The sequence below is a fragment of the Salvelinus alpinus genome, chromosome 5 (genome assembly GCF_045679555.1).
Source record: "Salvelinus alpinus chromosome 5, SLU_Salpinus.1, whole genome shotgun sequence".
Lineage (NCBI taxonomy): Eukaryota > Metazoa > Chordata > Actinopteri > Salmoniformes > Salmonidae > Salvelinus > Salvelinus alpinus.
In genome coordinates, this window is record NC_092090.1 from 38,667,422 (window position 1) to 38,688,543 (window position 21,122).

At 42.7% G+C, this 21,122-nt stretch overlaps 2 protein-coding genes across 6 annotated transcripts in view; both read left to right on the forward strand.

The window, feature by feature from the left end:
* The window catches only part of LOC139576142 (DNA-binding protein RFX7-like), a 51,333-nt gene extending 43,709 nt beyond the window's left edge, over nucleotides 1-7,624 (forward strand). For all 4 annotated transcript variants that reach the window (XM_071401870.1, XM_071401872.1, XM_071401871.1 and 1 more), the window contains one exon: nucleotides 151-7,624. In XM_071401870.1, the coding sequence (XP_071257971.1) occupies nucleotides 151-3,384 (3,234 nt within the window). In that variant the 3' untranslated portion in view covers nucleotides 3,385-7,624. The remainder of the gene's footprint in view (nucleotides 1-150) is intronic.
* Nucleotides 7,625-15,967: 8,343 nt separating this feature from the next.
* Nucleotides 15,968-21,122, forward strand: part of LOC139576143 (E3 ubiquitin-protein ligase NEDD4-like) — a 61,077-nt gene continuing 55,922 nt past the window's right edge. For both annotated transcript variants that reach the window (XM_071401876.1, XM_071401874.1), the window contains exons 1-4: nucleotides 15,968-16,245; nucleotides 18,418-18,491; nucleotides 20,107-20,185; nucleotides 20,274-20,312. In XM_071401876.1, the coding sequence (XP_071257977.1) occupies nucleotides 16,198-16,245; nucleotides 18,418-18,491; nucleotides 20,107-20,185; nucleotides 20,274-20,312 (240 nt within the window). In that variant the 5' untranslated portion in view covers nucleotides 15,968-16,197. The remainder of the gene's footprint in view (nucleotides 16,246-18,417; nucleotides 18,492-20,106; nucleotides 20,186-20,273; nucleotides 20,313-21,122) is intronic.

Genomic DNA, 21,122 nt, shown 5'->3' on the forward strand with positions numbered 1-21,122 from the left:
TCCTGTTACACATCTATACAAGCGACACCTTTGTGTTGCCTATATCACATGCAACAGAAGCTATTCATAACTGGAGTTATGAAGGTGTTGCATACTTTTACATCTTATTAATACTTTTTTATGTCATGTTTTGCTTTGCTGTAAATGCAGGTACAAAGGAGCAGGCAGCTGATGTCCCCCAGTCCTGTGGGAACATCAGAGGGCAAGATTCTGCCTGTCAACTTCCAAGTGGTGACCCAGTCAATGCAGCCTGTCAAGTGTCCCAAGACCCCTCAGAATATCCCAGCCAGCCCTGTGGGGGACCGCTCTGCCCGGCACCGGTATGCCCAGATTCTGCCTAAACCCTCAGCCACCAGCGCCATCACCCTGCGCTCGCCCCCCACCCTGCTCATCACCAACAGCCCCATCAAGACCGTGATGCAGCCCACACCCCACATCAGCTCTGTCAACGTGGTCAAGATGACCACCATATCCCTGGCACCCAACTGCAGTACTACAACCACCCTAACCAACACCACCTTAAGGCCTGCCTCTGCTGGCATGGGCAGCACTGTAGCCCTGGAGGAGACCAGACCCAGCCCACGGGCCAGGAGTGGCTCTGCAGCCCCCATCCTGTCCCCCTTAGCCAGGTCAGGCCGGGCCACCACCACCCCTACCATCGACATCAAGATGATGGAGGGTGAAGCCATAAGTGAGGGCAGTCCGGCCCTGGGTGCTAGCAGGCTTACTATGACTCAGGAAGCTGCAGGGGGCCAGAGGGCTGGAGGAGCTGTACCAAGGGCTGCCAGTGTGCCCACGCCTCACACTAAAGGCTACCTGGGACTGGAGGCAATGGCTGGAACCAAATGCAATGTAAAGTCCTATTTGAGCAACAACCCTGTGGCAGCTACAGCTGGTAGCAATAATAACACCAATAACGAAAGCACTTTGTATTTGACGGTCTCCAATCAGAATACCAGCACCACTCTGTCACCCAATGGTGGCACTGTTGCTACATCACTCATCGCCTCCAAGAGCCCCAGGAAGCGCCCAGGCGGCGGCCTAGAGTCTTATCCCACACCTGTCAAAAGGGTCTTCATCTCCCAGCAGCCTCTTGGGGGTTCCGATGGTTACAGACATGGGATTGGTGCAGGAGTGAAGAAACTCCCCAGGGCAGGAACCCCGGTCAGACCTGAAAGTGCACCAGCCATTGGTAAAAATACTGTGAAACTGAACTCCACTGTCCCAACTCGAATCCTGTCACTCTCTGATTCCCCTATCGGAACCAGAGGCTTCCAGACTGTTGTCAAGCCACAGATCTCCGTGCAGAGAAGAGACACTCCGACCACCATGGACACTAGCAGCATCGGCAACGTTAGTGCCCCGGCTGATCATGCACGAATTCAGCACCAGCAGCACATGACGGGTAACATGCAATGCATGCCCAACAGCTCTGCCCTACTGGAGCAATCTGCTGTGAGTGACCTGAGGAACACCATGTGGGTTGGGGGCCAGCTGGAGGGAGGTAAGCAACAGCAGGGCTACGCCCAGCAGATCACAGACCACAAGCAGGCATCCACACCGGTCATGGAGCCCCTGGCCATGATGTGCCAGGCCCCAGCCTCTAGCCAGCTCTCCATGCAGACAGACATGGACTACTTCCATTTCAATGATGACGATATGACCCAGGACAGCATTGTGGAGGAGCTGGTGCAGATGGAGGAGCAGATGAAGCTCAACAGCAGTCTGCAGGCCTTCGGAGCTGATGTGACGGTGCAAGGTCATCAGTCTGTAGTACAGGGCAACATGATGTCCTCCAACCAGACAGTGACCCCTTACTACCAATCAGTACACAGCAGCACCACCCCTGTCCACACCCCCACCCCTACCCCAACTCCCACATCCACCTCTGAGATGATGGGAGGAGGCCAGGGCTTGACCAGGGAGAGTCCCTGCTCCCGCATGGCCCCCACCACCCCGGTGGACAGTGCCCTGGGGAGCAGCCGACACACCCCCATCGGCACTCCACACTCCAACTGCAGCGGCAGCGTGCCCCCCAGCCCTGTGGAGTGCAGGAACCCCTTTGCCTTTACTCCCATTAACTCTAGCATTACAGGCTACCACGACGGCAGCATTGTCTCCAGCAGCCCCGTCAAGCCTATGCAGAGGCCCATGGCTACTCACCCAGACAAGGCCAAACTGGAGTGGATGAACAATGGTTACAACAACAGCGGGGGGAACTCCATCAACGGCATCAGTATCCTCCCCAGCTATCAGGACCTGGTTGACGACCACTTCCGAAAGCCCCATGCCTTCGCCATCCCTGGCCAGTCCTATCAGTCTCAGACGAGGCACTATGGCCGCCTGACACCCATCTCTCCGGTGCAGCAGCAGTCAGCCAGTATGGCCAACCTGAACAAGCAGGAGGGCTTCGCTGTGCCCGCCCCTCTGGACAACAAGGCCACCAGCACATCCTCAGCAGGCGGGACCTTCCGCTGTCGTAGTGTGAGCCCTGCCGTGCGACAGCGAAACCTGAGTGGCAACCAGGGCCTGCAGAACATCCCCCGAACAGTGGTGTCCCCCTTCACCTCCCCCGTGACCCCCGAGATGATCAACATCTTCGCCAACAGCCATGGGGACATCAGCAGCATGGCACAGAGGAGCCAGTCTGTGCCTGTCAATGTGATGATGCAGACGGAGGTGCTGCCAATGCAGGGCCAGACCAACAGCAAAAAGATCACCAACGTGCTCCTGAGCAAGATGGATGGGGACAGTGACGACGCGGTGCGGGGCCTGGGCATCAACAACCTCCCGTCCAACTACACAGCCCGCATGAACCTCACCCAGATCTTAGAGACCACGCCCAGCTTCCCCAGCAGTGCCAACCACCAGACTCTGATGACTTCCAACGCTCAGAATGCGTACGAGTTTCAGAAGCCTGGTTACCTCATGAAGAACTCTAGGAACGAACAGATGAGTCTCTCAGCAGGTGACAGCCAAGCACAATCAGCTACTGGAGAAGAGCAGCATCAGCAGAGCCAGCCCATGCTGCTGGCCCAGAAACTTCAGCAGCAGCTAGATTTCAGCACCACCGTTAAAGACCTCTTAGCAGACGGCTGCCTTACTCCTGGCAATCGGCTCGTGAGACAGGTGTCAGAACTCAATGCTGTGGGGTCTGATTTTCGACTGACCTCAGATCTTTCCAGTAGCATCAATGACCTGAACAATTTGGACACAAACCTTCTGTTTGACCCCAATCAGCAGCAGGGACAATATGAAGACTCTACACTGGAGGAACTGAAGAATGATCCGCTGTTCCAGCAGATTTGCAGCGAGACTGCGAATTCCAATGGATTTGATTGGCTGGAAAGTAAAGACCAGCCCACGGTCGGGTTAATGGGTTAATATGGGCTCTGCTTTTATTTCATGAGGGTGAAATTGTTTTTAAAAAATCATCTTTGTAATTATTCACATTGACATTGTATAGCACACTGCAACACTCTGGAAACAATGACTTTTGTCCAGTAAGTGCCAGGCTGAACATAAATGATCACTCTTACAAATATGCTGGTTTTCTCTCACAGCTCATCGTTGGTGCTGACTCATCCATTTCTCCCTCTTTAGACATCAAGTCATTCAAGAGCATTTAAATCAAGACCGTAGTAGAACAAGTATTTTTACATTTTCAGAAGGACACAGGATATGAAGAGATCTCTTAAAGATTACAAACATCTATCTGTACACTATCATTTTGGTTCATATTTTTGTTCAGGAGCTCTTGACTAAAACAAGATGTTTGGCAAATAATTGGCAACTGTTCCTCCCTCTGTAAATTGTTTTACTTCCATTGAGATAGATCTGAAGATGGACTTTATCAGACAGATCATTTGGAACTGCTTTAGAAGCATACTGTTGTGCAAGAATGTTAAATGGGGTGTATGTTCACCTGATATGCCCCTGTACATCTCAATGAAGAGTTGAGATACCTAGGCTATTGTATGTACAGTACATGACCTTGAGAGGGCATTTGCAGTAGCATGCAGTGGTACTAATGTTTCTCATTGCCGGTTTCAAGTCTTCTTAAGGATTGCAGGTGCTTCCAGGTGCAAGACAAATCAATGGTTTTTAAAAAATCCCCCATAATCTGTAAATAAAAATTATCATTGGTCTACTTAAAGACCCATGTTTTATATTTCCACACTGAGGTTGGAATAATACTGTGAAAATTAAATATTGCCCTTTTAATGTAGGAGCTGTTTGAAAAGACCGCCTGAAATTTCAGCCTGTTTTAGTGAGATTTTTGGCATGGTGACATCACCAGGCAGTACATTTAGTTAATAGACCAATAAGAAAGAGTTCCAAACCTTCTGCCATTAACAACTAGTTTTTAGGTTTCCCCTCCCCACTCAATCCTAGCAAAATTCGTTATTCGCCAAGAAGCTATTTTTGTTACTTTTTGACCATTGTTTTCAATTAAATCGCAGTAAGGTACTTAAAGAAATTATTTGATATTGAGATAAAAACAGCTGCGTTGGACCTTTTAACATACATTGTTTGCAATGATCTTGTGGCAAACTAGTTCCATTTTCTCAGAATTTGTATTTTTACAAGTAGGAAAACGGCAGCTGTTTGAAAAAGAATCTGTGTGACTACAGAATATTATTCAAACTATAGATTTAAAGGTGAAGATATACTGTCTGTATACTAAACTTGTCAGAAGATGTCTGATTGTCCGTTTTGCTGACACGTTATGAGAACTTTACAAATATGATATTGACCACTCAAATTCCAGTGTGCATGGTACAAAAAATGTAGCCTAGAAAATCGAGATTTGAAGTTGATTGATGTATGGCTTTTCACCTTTTCAAATTTCCTCTCATGTCCCAGTAGTTAATGCACTTTGAGTACAGCGAAACTGAGAGCAGGTAGCTGAAGAACAACAAATGTTATCTGTTAATGTTGTCATTTTTTAGGCTTGCTTCACACACATTTTGCCCTGCTGACATTCTTACTGTAGTTGAGCTCCCCAGTGTCAAAAGGAAAGGATTGCTTTGTTTGGAATAGTATGGGTTTATGAGACTTAAAACAATCATAGAGACCTGTAATGGGGATAGCTTGCACTTTAGTGGCTGCAGAACTAAAGGGAATGGACTTTATGATGGAGCTCAAAAGACAGTTAAATCTTGTATTTAAACGTATAATGCAGAAGATGACCTTTTTCACCTCTATCGAGTTTAAGACTTGTGTAGGGCACTGGATGGGATTGTTTTATTTACGTTCTTTGTGACTATTTAACAGGTATCATCTTAATTAACAGAAATCTATTGATTTAAGTTAGGAAGTGGAGGAATATATGAATAGGAATTTAACCTTATGACACCCCTATACCAAAGTGTATTGACTGGAGATGACCCTGCCCTGTTTCAGTCATGTATCTATTTGGGGGAAAATTACTTTCCTGGTTCTGATTTATTTTAAAACTATGCATTTTTTACTTATCAAAGCGGCTGCTACTGTCAAAGTAGGTTACTGCAGGTTTATGTAAATGTATGTTGTTTTTCCCTTCTCTTTTTATTTGTTTCAAATGTGTTACATACATTCAGTAAAAAAATGTGATGGATATGAAGTAATTTAGATGAAATTAAATTTGATAGTTTTCCTTCTATGGTAAATTCAAAAATATTATGCAATTGGATATTCAAAGTCCTTCCTATAAAAAAGGCACTAAAGTGCATAATTTACTGTCATACATTGAAAGCTATTCCCCTTACATTAGTCTAGATCCAGTAGAAAATACAACATTTTAAGGAATACTGTAATACAGAATTACATAAACATTTGTATAAATTGTAATTTTCTTCCCCTTGAATAATGTTCTTGTTGAGTTCATTAATGCACTGCATTTTATTCTAACAGTGAAGGGACGCGTTTCACCTGGAGACAAAGGCATTTAGTGGTAAAGTACGGGTCATCTATTACAGGTTTAAATAGCTTATAGTATAGTGAAGAACAGTGTGTGAATAAGGCATGCAACTCATAAAGGGAATAGCTAATTGGCCAGATCCTATGGTTTTTATGAGCGTTTAATCTTCTGAGCCTTATATCCATACCAAAGAAAAACTAATTAGTGAGAGAAGAACCCACAAATTCCCAGCATTTGCCTGTTTGCCTGACATCCGTCAAATACCTTTTATATGGCCATTTGGAATTGTCCTTATTTCAGGTGGGATGGTTGAAAATAAATAATATGAGGAAATTTTGAAACTGGCAACTGATCTGTAGCACTGGAAAACATGCTGAAAACCACACTACTGTTCTGGTTTATAAAAACCAATGTAGCAGGACAATATTGGGGTTAATTCAGTTGACTGTTGTAAGTGTTCCTCTCATTTTGAACCCCACAGTTTGTACATATGAAAGCTCTGACACTGTATTGTTATAACTTAAACTCCTTCTGTGCACCTGCACCCTCTGAAATGCTATATTGGTGATTTTGGATCAGGAGCCAGCTAAACTGTGCTTGTGTGTTTGGATGCTGGCGCCCTTTCTTGTACAGATAATGCGTTTTTTTTCTCTACGCTTTTTTGTTTTTGCTTTCTGAGATTTATATTGGTTGGCTTTTTACAGAAGATGTCTGCTTCGAGTGAGAAAATAGCATGGGTATTTAAAAAAAAAAGTATTATATATTACCAGGTTGCATAGCTATCTTTCTCTGACCGATTTTGTGCCCAGAACATTGCAATGGACATTGAAATGTCATGATTAAAATTTCAACAAGCTTTGAAGGTTCATGTTATTGCACTAAACATTTAATGAACCAAGGCTTTGGCACCTATTTTAGGACAAATGCATCAATTGAAGCTCCCCAAATATTTTTTTAAAGAGCTTAACTACGTGAAATTATTTACAGAAGTGTCAATAAAAAAAATATGAACGCTAATTGTCTTGTGTAGCAATGTACATTAATCTCAATGAGATACTTTTTTTTTCATTCTTATACATTAGAATATGAAACTCAATTTAAAGAAACATTTTAACAAATATTCTCAAATAAATCTTTCACCATGTTAAATGATATGTGTGCATGTTTGTAGAATTCTATTGTACAAAGTATTTGTAACCACTTTGCTGTAATTCAGGATTGGTCCTGTCAATCTGAACAGAAAGGTATAGCGACCCACAAGTTACTTGCATTGTTTGATGTTTACTAATTCAGATTAATATTTGTTCTGTATGTTCAGGTTTTGAATCTGTTCTGTTTATTTAGATGTTTTTACTTTTTTTATGTAACTCTGTGAAATAGTTTTTTCTTTCAGAAACCATTGAAAATAAGCACTGATGTTTTTACTTAAATGAAGACGAATCCTGTCTGTTCTTTAAGTGCACAGGGGCAGCTGAGTCCTGTGCTGTACCTTCAACAGACCTGGAATAAAGTCCCTTTAACCCTCTTCTTCATCTAGACCTGTAGAAATACCCTATGCCGTCTTGTTGTTGTCTAGTGTACAGCAGACCGTACAGTAATTTGATAAAGTTGCTATAGCATTTCAGGAAAGTTTCTTTCTTTTTTAATTGAAAGTGCTCACTGATGTTGAGATTTTTTTTTAAGGGTTTTAAAAACCAATAAACTTTTTTTTAAGTACTTGGATATCTTGGTTTCATTTGTTGTTTTTCCACCCTCTACATGCATTGACATTCCCTACACTCAGCTAGAATCTTCTGGTTTGGTCCCACAAAGGTTTCATCCCCAGAGCTGACTAAAGTGATGATTCAAATAAATATGTATTTACTTCACTGTTAATCCCACTTTTGGTATTCAGTATCCTTTTCCTCACCATAGCTTATTAAGTTATTCAATATGAAGCTAAAAAGATATGGCGTGCCAAATACCACATTCCATAGATCCTATCGATTCTAGTCGATTAAGTCACATGAGTGGAAGACTATGGTTTGAACTGATCTTCTTGAATCCTGTTCCATAGGGGTTATAGAAAATGTTACAGTACCACAACATGAACAGAACCCCACTTGTGGGAAGTGTATTCCCAATTATGTTTTTTGTACGTTTTAGCATTTTAGATGTAAATGTGGTGGTGATGTTCCAGAGTGGCTAATCTGTAAACAGGCTGATGCAGCTCATAAGGAAACAATGCACATTTGACATCACTAGCACCATCTGTCTTATAGATTTCAAGCCTCTGCTGATAAGAGTTGGCTAGTAGAAGAGCAGGAAAAAATGTCTGCTTCTAGTTTTTGTAAACTGTTTATCGCCCCTATGCTAATTCATATACACTGAGTGTACAAAACATGACAGATTGACCAGGTGAATCCAGGTGAAAGCTATGATCCCTTATTGATGTCACTTGTAAATAAAGGTTAAATAAAAAAATTGGTAAATCCACGTCAATCAGTGTAGAGGAAGGAGAGGAGACATGTTGAAGGATTTTTAAGCCTTGAGACATGGATTGTGTGCCATTCAGAGGGTGAATGGGCAAGACAAAAGATTGAAGTGCCTTTGAACAAGGTATGGTAGTAGGTGCCATGCGCACCAGTTTGTGTGTCAAGAACTGCAATGCTGCTGGGTTTTTTCACACACAACAGTTTACCATGTGTATAAAGAATGGTCCACCACCCAAAGGACATCCAGCCAACTTGACACAACTGTGGGAAGCATTGGAGTCAACATGGGCCAGCATCCCTGTAGAATGCTTTTGACGCCTTGTAGATTCCATGCCCCAGTGTTTTGAGGCTGTCCTGAGGGCAAAGGGGGGTGCAACTCTCAATATTAGGAAAGGTGTTCCTAATGCTTTGTACACTCTGTGTAGTTCTATTGTAAAAATGGTGAGAGGAGAGATTACCATTTGGCTTAAAGAGCTTGTCTGCAAAAAACAATCCCAATTAGAATGTTCTGCTGGTGAGAATGTTCCATTACGTAATGAACCATCTTGAACAGACTACTGTGCAACAGCAAACAGTGTAATTGGTCTGGTAAATAGAATGTCTCACTCCATTGTCTGTTTTTGGAGTTGTTAGCTCGCTGATACTGAACTGAGAATCATCTAAAATTCCCAATGATGTGGTAGTGCATTGATTTTTGTAAATGTATGGTAATTGAGGGAGAACAGCTGAATCAAGGCTTGAACCCAGGGCAAGTAAACTACCTCCCAAAAAGGTCAAGATCTTTTGGTAGAGGACATATCCTCCCAATTATTATACAGTGCACTCATCGTAATCCTTTATAAACAGAAACTAGCTTAAGTTGAGAGCTAATGTTACATTTTACAATGCTGTCGCCATGATTTGATTAAGATGATCCTTGTAGAACACCATTGCTGAATTTAAAAAGTATAGTCCAAGTCCATCAATCATATTTCTATCTTTTTTTTTACTGATTTTTAAATTTCTTGACTTTTTATACAGGTTCCAGCGAGGGACAGCATGAACGAAAATACTTATAAGCAAGGTCAGTTGGATCAAGTATCTATGAACAACAGGTTGAAGGTCGTATAATGCCTGCCTAGTGCTCCTTTCTCCTATCTCATGGGATGGGGGTTAGCCTGTGTGTCATTCAACTGGTTTCATAAATTATGATAACTAAGTAATGCTTGTCTCAAGGTAACCCATTCATAGACGCTAACTACTTTTAGCTCCCATTGGCGATAGTATCTAATGGCCGGGGGAGTTTTGGTTAAAGCCCAGACGCTCGTTCTGAACGCTGAAATGTATCGCTTGCGGTACAGTTTTTGAAACATAAAGAACGTATCTTTCATATCAGCAAGAAATAATTATACTTTTTTAAAAGGTTAAATTACTACGCACCTTTTATAGGGTTAGGATTCCCACACGGCCATATTTGCATTTTACAGCGCTTGTTTACGAAAACAAATCACATTTTATTTGTCACATGCGCAGGTGTAGCCTACCATGAAATGCTTACTTACGTGTCCTTTCCCAACAATACAAAGTTAAAAACTACGATTTTTTCTAAATATAATATAGTAACGCAATAAAATGACAATGACGAGGCTATATACAAAGAGTACCGGTCCCGAGTCAATGGCAGTGGTTTGAGGTAGTTGAGGTAATATGTAGAGTGTGTGTGTAGAGTAAGTATATATACAGTACCAGTCAAAAGTTTGGACACACCTACTCATTCAAGGGCTTTCTTGAGCGAGCAAATCAAAATATGTTTTAGATTTTAGATTCTTCAAAGTAGCCACACTTTGCAATGATGACAGCTTTGCACACTTTTGGCATTCTCTCAACCAGCTTCACCTGGAATGCTTTACCAACAGTCTTGAAGGAGTTCCCACATATGCTGAACACCTGTTGGCTGCTTTCCCTTCACTCTGCGGTCTAACTCATCCCAGACCATCTCAATTGGGTTGAGGTCGGGTGATTGTGGATGCCAGGTCATCTGATGCAGCACTCCATCACTCTCCTTGGTCAAATAGCCCTTACACAGCCTGGAGGTGTGTTGGGTCATTGTCCTGTTGAAAAACAATCAGGATAGATAATAAACAGTAGCAGAAGCATGTGTGAATGTGTGTCTATGTGAGCGTGTATGTGGTATCAATAATATGCATGTGTGTGAGCGTTTGCAATGTTGGCGTGTCCGTGTAAGTGTGTGGGTAGAGTCCAGTGTGTGTGCATAGAGGAAGTGCAAGAGAGTAAGTGCAACAAAAAAAGGGGGATGCAAATAGTCCGGGTAGCCATTTGAGTAACTGTTCAGCAGTCTTGTGGCTGGGGGTAGAAGCTGTTCAGGAACCTTTTGGTCCCAGACTTGGTGCTGCGGTTCCGCTTGCCGTGCGGTAGCAGATGTAACAGTCTTTGACACTTGGGGGGCTGTAGTCTTTGACCATTTTTAGGGCCTTCCTCTGACACCGCCTGGTATAGAGGTCCTAGATGGCAGGGAGCCCTGCCCCAGTGATGTACTCGGTCGTACGCACTACCTTCTGTAGCTCCTTGCGGTCGGATGCCAAGCAGCTGCCATACCCAAGCGGTGATGCAGCCAGTCAAGATGCTCTCAGTGGTGCAGCTTTATAACCTTTTTAGGATCTGAGGGCCCATGCCAAATCTTTTCAGCCTTCTGAGGGTGAATAGGTGTTGTGCCCTCTTTGTGAATGTGCAGTGGTCAAAAAAGTACCCAATTGTCATTAACAGTTTTTAAATCAAAAGTAAATGTAATTACTTAAATATACTAAGTATCAAAAGTTAAATTAAAAATCATTTCAAATACCTTATATTAAGCAAACTAGACTGCACCATTTTCTTGTTTTTTTATTTACAATTAGCCAGGGGTACACCAACATTCAGACATCATTTCCAAATGAAGCATGTGTGTTTAGTGAGTCCACCAGATCAGAGGCAGTAGGGATGACCAGGGATGTTCTCTTGATATGTGCATGAATTGGACCATTTTCTGTTCCTGCTAAGCATTCAAATGTAACAAGTGGATGTCAGGGAAAATGTATGGAGTAAATTTAGGAATGTAGTGAAGTAAAAATAGTCAAACATATAAATAGTAAAGTACAGATACCCCCCAAAAAAGATTTAAGTAGTAATTCAAAGTATTTTTACTTAAGTACTTTACACCACTGCGTTTGTGTGTTTGGACCATGATAGGTTGCACCCCTGAAGGGCACCAGTGTTGGGGATGTGGCGGATGTGCTGTTGCCTAACCTCACCACCTGGGGGCATCCCATCAGGTTGTCCAGGATCCAGTTGCAGAGGTTGGTGTTCAGTCCCAGGGTCCTTAGCTTAGTGATGACGGCACTATGGCATTTAAAGCTGAGCTGTAGTCAATGAACAGCATTCTTACGTAGGTATTATTTTTGTCCAGGTGGGAAAGGGCAGTGTGGAGTGCAATAGAGATTGCGTCATCTGTGGATATGTTGGGGAAATTGGGAGTGGATGTTTGGGGTGATGGTGTTGACGTGAGCCATGACCAGCCTTTCAAAAAATTTCTTGGCTACAGATGTGAGTGCTATTTTTATTTTTTATTTCACCTTTATTTAACCAGGTAGGCCAGTTGACAACAAGTTCTCATTTACAACTGCGACCTGGCCAAGATAAAGCAAAGCAGTGCGACAAAAACAACAGAGTTACACATGGGATAAACAAACGTACAGTCAGTAATACAATAGAAAAATCTATATACGTTGTGTGCAAATGTAGTTAGATTAGGGAGGTAAGGCAATAAATAGACCATAGTGGAGAAATAGTTAGCATTAACACTGGAGTGATAGATGTGCAGATGATGATGTGCAAGTAGAGATACTGGGTTGCAAAAGAGTAAAAATAAATAACAATATGGGGATGAGGTAGTCAGGTGGGCTATTTACAGATGCGCTGTGTACAGGTGCAATGATCGGTAAGCTGCTATGACAACTGATGCTTACAGTTAGTGAGGAAGATATAAGACTCAAGCTTCAGTGATTTTTGCAATTAGTTCCAGTCATTGGCAGCAGAGAACTGGAAGGAAAGGCGGCCAAAGGTGGAGTTGGCTTTGGGGATGACCAGTGAAATATACCTGCTGGAGCGCGTGCTACGGGTGGGTGTTGCTATGGTGACCAGTGAGCTGAGATAAGGCAGGGCTTTACTTAGCAAAGACTTATAGATGGCCTGGAGCCAGTGGGTTTTGCAACGAATATGAAGCGAGGGCCAGCCAATGAGAGCATACAGGTCGCAGTGGTGAGTAGTATATGGGGCTTTGGTGACAAAACGGATGGCATTGTGATAGACTACATCCAATTTGCTGTGTAGAGTGTTGGAGGCTATTTTGTAAATTACATCGCCGAAGTGAAGGATTGGTAGGATAGTCAGTTTTACGACATTAGTTTAGTGGCATAAGTGAAGGAGGCTTTGTTGCAAAATAGGAAGCCGATTCTAGATTACATTTTGGATTGGAGATGCTTAATGTGAATCTGGAAGGAGAGTTTACAGTCTAACCAGACACCTAGATATGTGTAGTTGTCCACATATTCTAAGTCAGAACCGTTCAGAGTAGTGATGCTAGTTGGGCGGGCGGGTACGGGCAGTGATCGGTTGAAGAGCATGCATTTAGTTTTCCTTGCAGTTAAGAGCAGTTGGAGGCCACGGAAGGAGTGTTGTATGGCATTGAAGCTCGTTTGGAGGTTTGTTAACACAGTGTCCAAAGAAGGGTCAGAAGTATACAGAATGGTGTCGTCTGCGTAGAGGTGGATCAGATAATCACCAGCAGCAAGAGCGACATCATTGATATATACAGAGAAAAGAGTCGACCCGAGAATTGAACTCTGTGGCACCCCCATAGAGACTGCCAGAGGTCCGGACAACAGGCCGTCCGATTTGACATACTGAACTCTATCTGAGAAGTACTTGCTGAACCAGGCGAGGCAGCTATGGGGCAATAGTCATTTAGACTGGTTACCTTGGCATTCTTCGGCACAGGGACTATGGTGGTCTACTTGAAACATGTAGGTTTTACAGACTGGGTCAGGGAGAGGTTGAAAATGTCAGTGAAGACACTTGCCAGCTGGTCAGAGCATGCTCTCCATACGCATCCTGGTAATCCGTCTGGCCCTGCGGCCTTGTGAATGTTAACCTGTTTAAAGGTCTTACTCACATTGGTTACGGCGTGTCTGATCACACGGTCATCCAGAACAGCTGGTGCTCTCATGCATGGTTCAGTCTAACCCTTGATCATGACTCTCAGTTCCATTACACAGTCATTGGACGAAGGCGTCTTCTGTAGGGGGGAGTTTTGTTAAGAGCCACGGCACTCGGTCTGAACATTAATACACATCTCTTGCGGTATGGTTTCGGAAGCATAACGACCTCATGTTTCATATCGGCGAGAAAGAATAAAAAAATGAAAAAAGGTTAAATTACATACCTTCATAGGGTTAGTGTTCCCACACTGCTATGTTTCCATGTTACAGTGCTTGTTTACAGAAAACCGACGGAAGTGGACAACCCGTGATAATTAGCTACAGTATCTGCATCTCCAAACACCTGTGCGTAAACGGAAGACGGGCGCCACAAACGTGTTGTCACTGAAAAATACTGTTAGCTGCAACGGTGGTAAAACCGGTTAAAACAGTGTTCAGTAAGTGTGTATTTTGATTTGTGAAATTATTTTAATTTGATTTGAAAGTAGAAGGATTTATGTTTCTAGAACTGTTTGACAGTTGAGAATCGATACACGTTTAGATGGAGTATTTGGCTGTTTTGGATTCCAAAGCCAATACGAGTAACGTTAGGCTCCTTTAGTCCAATATTGGGCTAGGTTCAGTGTTGTTTGCCTCGAAGCGAGCATAGAAGGCATTTAGCTCGTCTGGCTCACGTCACTGGGCATCTTGCGGCTGGGTTTCACTTTGTAATGCGTGATAGTTTGCAATCCCTGCCACTCTGACAGGCATCAGAGCTGGTGTAGTAGGATTCGATCTTAGTCCTGTATTGACGCGTTGCCTGTTTGGTGGTTCGTTGGAGGGTGTAGCGGGATTTCTTAAAAGCGTCCGGAATAGTGTCCTGCTCCTTGAAAGCGGTAGCTTTAGCTTAGTGCAGATGTTGCCTGGAATCCATGGCTTCTGGTTGGGATATGTACGTACGGTCATTGTGGGGACGTCGTCGTTGATACACTTTAATGAAGCCAGGGACTGATGTGGTAAACTCCTCAATGCCATCGACTGAATCCCAGAACATATTCCAGTCTGTGCTAGAAAAACAGTACTGTAGTTTAGGACCACTTGCGTATTGAGTGTGTCACTGCTTCTTACTGTTTTTTGGGGGGGAGGGGGGCTTGTAAGCAGGAATTAGGAGGATAGAGTTATGGTCAGATTTGCCAAATGGAGGCCAAGGGAGAGCTTTGTATGGAGTAAAGGTGATCTAAAGTTGTTTTCGCCTTAAGTTGTACAGGTGACATGCTGGTAGAAATTAGGTAAAATGGTTTTGAGTTTTCCTGCATTAAAATCACCGGCCACTAGGAGCACCACCTCTGGTTGAGCATTTTCTTGTTGGCTTATGGCCCTATACAGCTCGTTGATGGTAGTCTTAGTGCCAGCTTCTTCAGTTCACGTTGATAGGGTAGTCTCAAACGGAGCTCGTCCAGTTTATTCTCCAGTGATTGCATGTTCGCCAAAAGAATGGAGGGTAGAGGCGGTTTATCCACTCGCTGACGTAGTCTCATCGTATCCCGCAAGCCGGCCTCTATAACGCCGCCTCTTCCTTTTTCGAGTGTCAGGGATTTGGGCCTGGTCCTGATGAGCATTATGTCCTTGGCTTCCAACTCTTTGAAGTAGAAATCCTCATCCAAATCGAGGTTAGTGATCGCTGTTCTGATGTCCGAAAGCTTTTTATGGTCATAGGAAATGATGGCGGAAACATTATGTACAAAAAAAGTTAATTAAGATCAGCTCAAAAAAGACCAATTGTTCCGGAGCCCTGTAAAACTGCTGCCATTCCCTCCAGCGCCATTCTAAAAAGACAGAAGACAGAGGGGCATACTATGCTAATTACCTATCTGTGTTTCAGAACACCTGTGTGTCAACGGAAGATGGATGCTACAAAGGTGTTGTCACAAAAAAATACTGTTGGCTGTAACTGTTAAAACGGTGTACAGTAAGTGTATATTTTGGATTTGTGAAATTATTTTGATGTGATATGAAACAGAGCTTTATGTTTATAGAACCGTACCTCAATTGACAATCAACTCACGTTTAGATGGATTATTTGGATGTTTTTGCTGCCAGAGCCAATTCGCCTCTGAACAGAACATGTAAGGTCCTTGGACTATAAGGAGTAAGGTTAGGCTCCTTTTGTCCATTATTGGGCTGGTCTCAGTGGTTTGTAAAATTATGCAACATTACAATATTTGAAATGGGTACATTATTTGTCCTGGTCTGCAATGGAAGTGAAGATTCACAACTATTCGTTACAACCATATGCACCAACTACCGGATGTTATGTTGATAGTTACTTTGTATCTACCTTGTTGATACATTGTACTTCATGTTCTCGTGAAATTACTACGTAGGGGGTGAGGCGTGGTGCAGAGGGAGGAGAGGAGTCAGGATCCTGTTGGTGGAGAACGACGCACGACACATTTGAACATTTAACTAGCTATTGTGTCTGATACAGTTCATTAGTTAGTGAAAGGTGAATTGGTGGAAGAGCACCTACAGCGTTATCATTCGGTACATTTTACTTGAATCGACCTACATAGGCTACGGCGCTGAGGATATGAGTATGGCGGCACTTCCCGAGGTCCGCGGACTTCAGACCGATGAGGTAAATATTTAGCTAACGTTAGCTAACTAGCTAGCCAATTAACTAACTGGCTAACTGGACAGACAAATGCCGTTATATCCAAGTGGTTTAGCTAAAGTGTCATTACATTTCTTTGGGTATTGTCAACCAAGCTGTCAGTTGGACAGTCAAGTCCCACCATACCTATCCATTTTATCAAAGCAACGTTAGCCAGCTAGCTAGCTAGTTAGCATGTGTAACAGTTGATGGTCACTGTGTACGTCATCAGCTATCTGGTAGCTGTCATCGTTGTGTAGGCCTACTGTTGATTAATTAGCTAGCTAACACACACTTTTTTGACAACCAATAGATAATACAATACATTAATGGAAGGATTATTAAATAACCATGTCATTTGGCTATAAACTCAGAGAGCATTGCCCAAAGGAGTCATGTGAGTTATCACGTCATTATTAATGTAGCCTAAATTGATCTGGAATATTTGAGATCAAATGAGTATCCACGTGGAAAAACACACTTTATTTCCCTGTGAGTCATTTACAGTAAGTGACATTCATGTAGCTAACATCATTAACCTGATATTTACAATTTTGCATTTGGGAAGTATTCAGACCCCATGACTTTTTCCACATTTTGTTATGTTAAGCCATATTCTAAAATGGATTAAATAAAAAATAAATCCTCAGCAATCTACACATAGTACCCCATAATGACAAAGCCAAAACAGGTTTAGACATTTTTGCAAATGTATTAAAATAAAAAACAGAAACCTTATTTACATAAGTATTCAAACCCTTTGAGCTCGAAATCAAGTTCAGGTGCATCCTGTTTCCATTGATCATCCTTGATCTTTCTACAACTTGATTGGAGTCCACCTGTGGTAAATTCAATTGATTAGACATGATTTGGGAAGGCATATACCTGTCTATATAAGGTCCCACAGTTGACAGTGCATGTCAGAGCAAAAACCAAGCCATGAGGTCGAAGGAATTGTCCGTAGAGCTCCGAGACAGGATTGTGTCGAGGCATAGATCTGGGCAAAGGTACCAAAAAATGTCTGCAGCATTTTAGGGCCCCAAGAACACAGTGGCCTCCATCATTCTTAAAAGGAAGAAGTTTGGAACCATCAAGACTTGTCCTAGAGCTGGCCCCCTGCCAAACTGAGCAATGGGGGAGAAGGGCCTTGTTCAGGGAGGTGACCAAGAACCCGATGGTCACTCTGAAAGAGCTCCAGAGTTCCTCTGTGGAGATGGGAGAACCTTTCAGATTTACAACCGTCTCTGCAGCACTCCACCAATCAGGTCTTTATGGTAGAGTGGCCAGATTGAAGCCACTCCTCAGTAAAAATGCACATGACAACTCGCCTGGAATTTGCCAAAAGGCACCTAAAGGAGTCTGACTTTGAGAAACAAGATTCTCTGGTCTGATGAAACCAAGATTGGACTGTTTGGCCTAAATGCCAAGCGTCACGTCTGGAGAACCTGGCACCATCCCTACGGTGAAGCTTGGTGGTGAAAGCATTCTGTGGGGATGTTTTTCTGCGGCAGGGACTGGGAGACTAGTCGGGTTCGAGGGAAAGATGAACAAAGCAAAATACAGTGAGATCCTTGATGAAAACCTGCTCAGGACCTCAGATTGGGGTGAAGGTTCACCTTCCAACAGGACAACGACCCTAAGCACACAGCCAAGACATCGCAGGAGTGGCTTCGGAACAATTCTCTGAGTGGCCCGGACTTGAACCCGATCGAACATCTCTGGAGAGACCTGAAAATAGCTGCGCAGCAACACTCCCCATCCAACCGGACAGAGCTTGAGAGGATCTGCAGAGAAGAATGGGAGAAACTCTCCAAATACAGGTGTGCAAAGCATGTAGCGTCATACCCAAGAAGACTCAAGTCTGTAATCGCTGTCAATGGTGCTTCAACATAGTCCTGAGTAAAGGGTCTGAATACTTAAGTAAATGTGATATTTCCGTTTTATTTTTTATACATTTGCAAAAATGTCTAAACCTGCTTTTGCTTTGACATTATGGGGTATTGTGTGTAGATTGATGAGGGGGAAAAAACTATTTAATCCATTTTAGAGTAAGACTAAAGTAACAATGTGGAAAAAGTCGAGGGTTATGAATACTTTCCAATAGCACTGTAAGTAGCTAAAAATGTGATTTATGTCCTTATTGTGTTTTTTTTCCAGAATGAGGCTAGAATTCTGAGAGTGAAAGTCATAGCTGGAATTGGTTTGGCCAAGAAAGATATCCTTGGAGCCAGGTCAGTCTTGATTTTGAGGAAAATATGTCTTCAAATGGATAATCCAATCTATCAGTATCACTTAACAAATTCAGGAGATTCTTTTCTTATGGTATTATAGTGAACGGTGGGACAGAGAAGGGACCCTCATATTAGCGAGGATCACTTCACTGCCCCCTCCGAACGCAAAATCACATCCCCGTGCTTTGACTACTCACACGTCTGGCCTTACAGTCGGATGCAATCCCAATTCTGACACCAATTTAACGAACAGCGGTACAGGGAAGCGAACCCAGGTCATTGGTGTCAAATGCAAAAACCCTATGCATCGCACCCACTTGGTTGGAATTGTAACCAGGCTCATGTTAGCGAGCTTTGCTTCAGTATCTTTGTATAATTCTGGTGTCTCATGTTACCAAAATACAGTGTCCTATCTTTGGTATACTCCCTTTTTAGGAAACATGCTTTTGGCCATGTTATACCATAAAATACTAAATTCTGATTCTACATGATCCTTAGTGTGGACTGTGGACCCTTCCTAACTTATTGGACTCCTAAATCATCTATTACAGTTATGTGTGCTGTTTTGCCCAAAACACATCTAGAGTTCATAAGCAGGTCTATTGCCCCAATCATTTTACACATCTACCCACTTCATTATAAACAGCAAACTGATTATTGTCAGTTTATACTGTAAACACTTGGTAATGAGCCCATGTGTGTGTGGAACTTTTTATTTATTTAGTCAACATTGTGGACCTAGTGGTGTGCATGCATACTATATGGTTGTTGAAGGCCCTGTGCATTTAGAAATACAAACTTATTTGCAGAATACTTATTGAATACTATTTATCAAACTTGAGCGCAAAAACCTGAGACTTGCAAAATAATCTTCAAAATGTGCTGTTCCACTGACAGAAAATAGTTGCTGTGGTCCTGTTTTGCATTGTTGAATGGAAGGTTCAGCACCATAGCAGTGGGTTGAAAGACAGCCTTGTGTTGTCCTGCTTTTGAAGATATGATATTCATATTAAGTAGGCTTGCGTCATCTTCCATGCGTTCCTTAAATTGTCCACTCGCCGTAGACTGTACTGTAACTGTCCTGTGCAACCTTAAGATGGCGCTATAATCAGGAGTTCTGTACGCTTGTATACAGTAGATGCTTCAGAATCTCCAGGCTCTTTTCCCCTAAATAGCCCACCATCATTTCCCCTCAAGTCAGCAGTGCCGAATAAACACTATTTTTCGACACATGTCCATTGTATTGGGGCGGCAGGTAGCCTAGTGGTTAGAGCATTGAACTTGTAACCGAAAGGTTGCAAGATCGATTCCCTGAGCTGACAAGGTAAAAATATGTCGTTCTGCCCCTGAACAAGGCAGTTAACCCACTGTTCCTATGCCGTCATTGAAAATAAGAATTTGTTCTTAACTGACTTGCCTAGTTAAATAAAGGTAAATAAAAAATTGTAAAAGATCAGTGTTTTTTTTCAGTGCAACTATTTATAGTATGATGACATCATTGGTTTGTGCTCCATATGGCCTGTGGGATAAAACTGTTACATTACTGTTTGATCTTTGTGCACACCAAGGGACAGAGACATCAAGTTGAGCTTTGTATTTTCATTTTCTACCACAGTGATCCGTATACAAGAGTGTCCCTTTATGACCCTGTCAATGGAGAACTAACAAGTCTTCAGACTAAAACAATTAAAAAGGTGAGTAACTGCGACAGCAGAATAAGTACAGAGCATTTATTTGTTTTGTAAGTATCCTATTTACATTTAAATACATTGTCTTTTCCAGACATTGGACCCGAAGTGGAATGAGGAAATATTTTTCAGGGTAAGTCAAATGTATGATAAAAGAGCATTGTTTGTGTAGTTACTGTTTTACCCAGGGCTCTGAGGACATTTAAGACTCAACCTTTCTGTTTCTTTATTTCTCTCTTGATCTCATCTCATTTTGCTGCATGCCTCCATGTCGTATGGACAATTAACTAGAGCCGTATTTCCTAGCCCTAATGGCCCAGTAATATGTTCCCTATTAGTGTTTGAAGCTGCTCCAGATTCTCACTGGGAGGTTAACATTTCACAAACGGCAAGTTAAAAGTCAGAACGCGAAACTTTTTATGTTCATGTCTGCGGACTTGTCGTTATTTTTTTTTTTTTTTACAATGTTTACGGGTGTCTGTACATAATCAGCACCAACAGGAAGTCCTCCACTGTGTTGGGCATTGTGATTGGTCAGTAAGAACCACCCAGCATCCTGTGAGTATTGTTGCCCCTGGCTCCTATCTTGGGCATGTAAACACAGCTTGATTAAATGTTGAACTGAGGGTGTGAAACAGAGCCTCAGTGAGTCAGTTGGTGTTGGCCTGAGTCCTTGCTCTGAGGTTTTTGTGTGGAAAGCTGCGTATGCCAAGGTCCTTCTGTCCTGATTGTTTTTCATTAGGTTGATCCTCTATGTTGGAGGAGCAGACATAAATATTCACAACCCTTCTTTAGTAGATGGGAGCACAGATATGAATTTGAATTGTTAGTGTACCTTGAGACCTGAAGTTCAAGGGCACAATTCAAAAGCTGGAACTTTTGCTGACGGTGGTTGAATTCGTTATTTCAACAAAAATACTTTGAAAAAGAGTAGTTTGTTAGG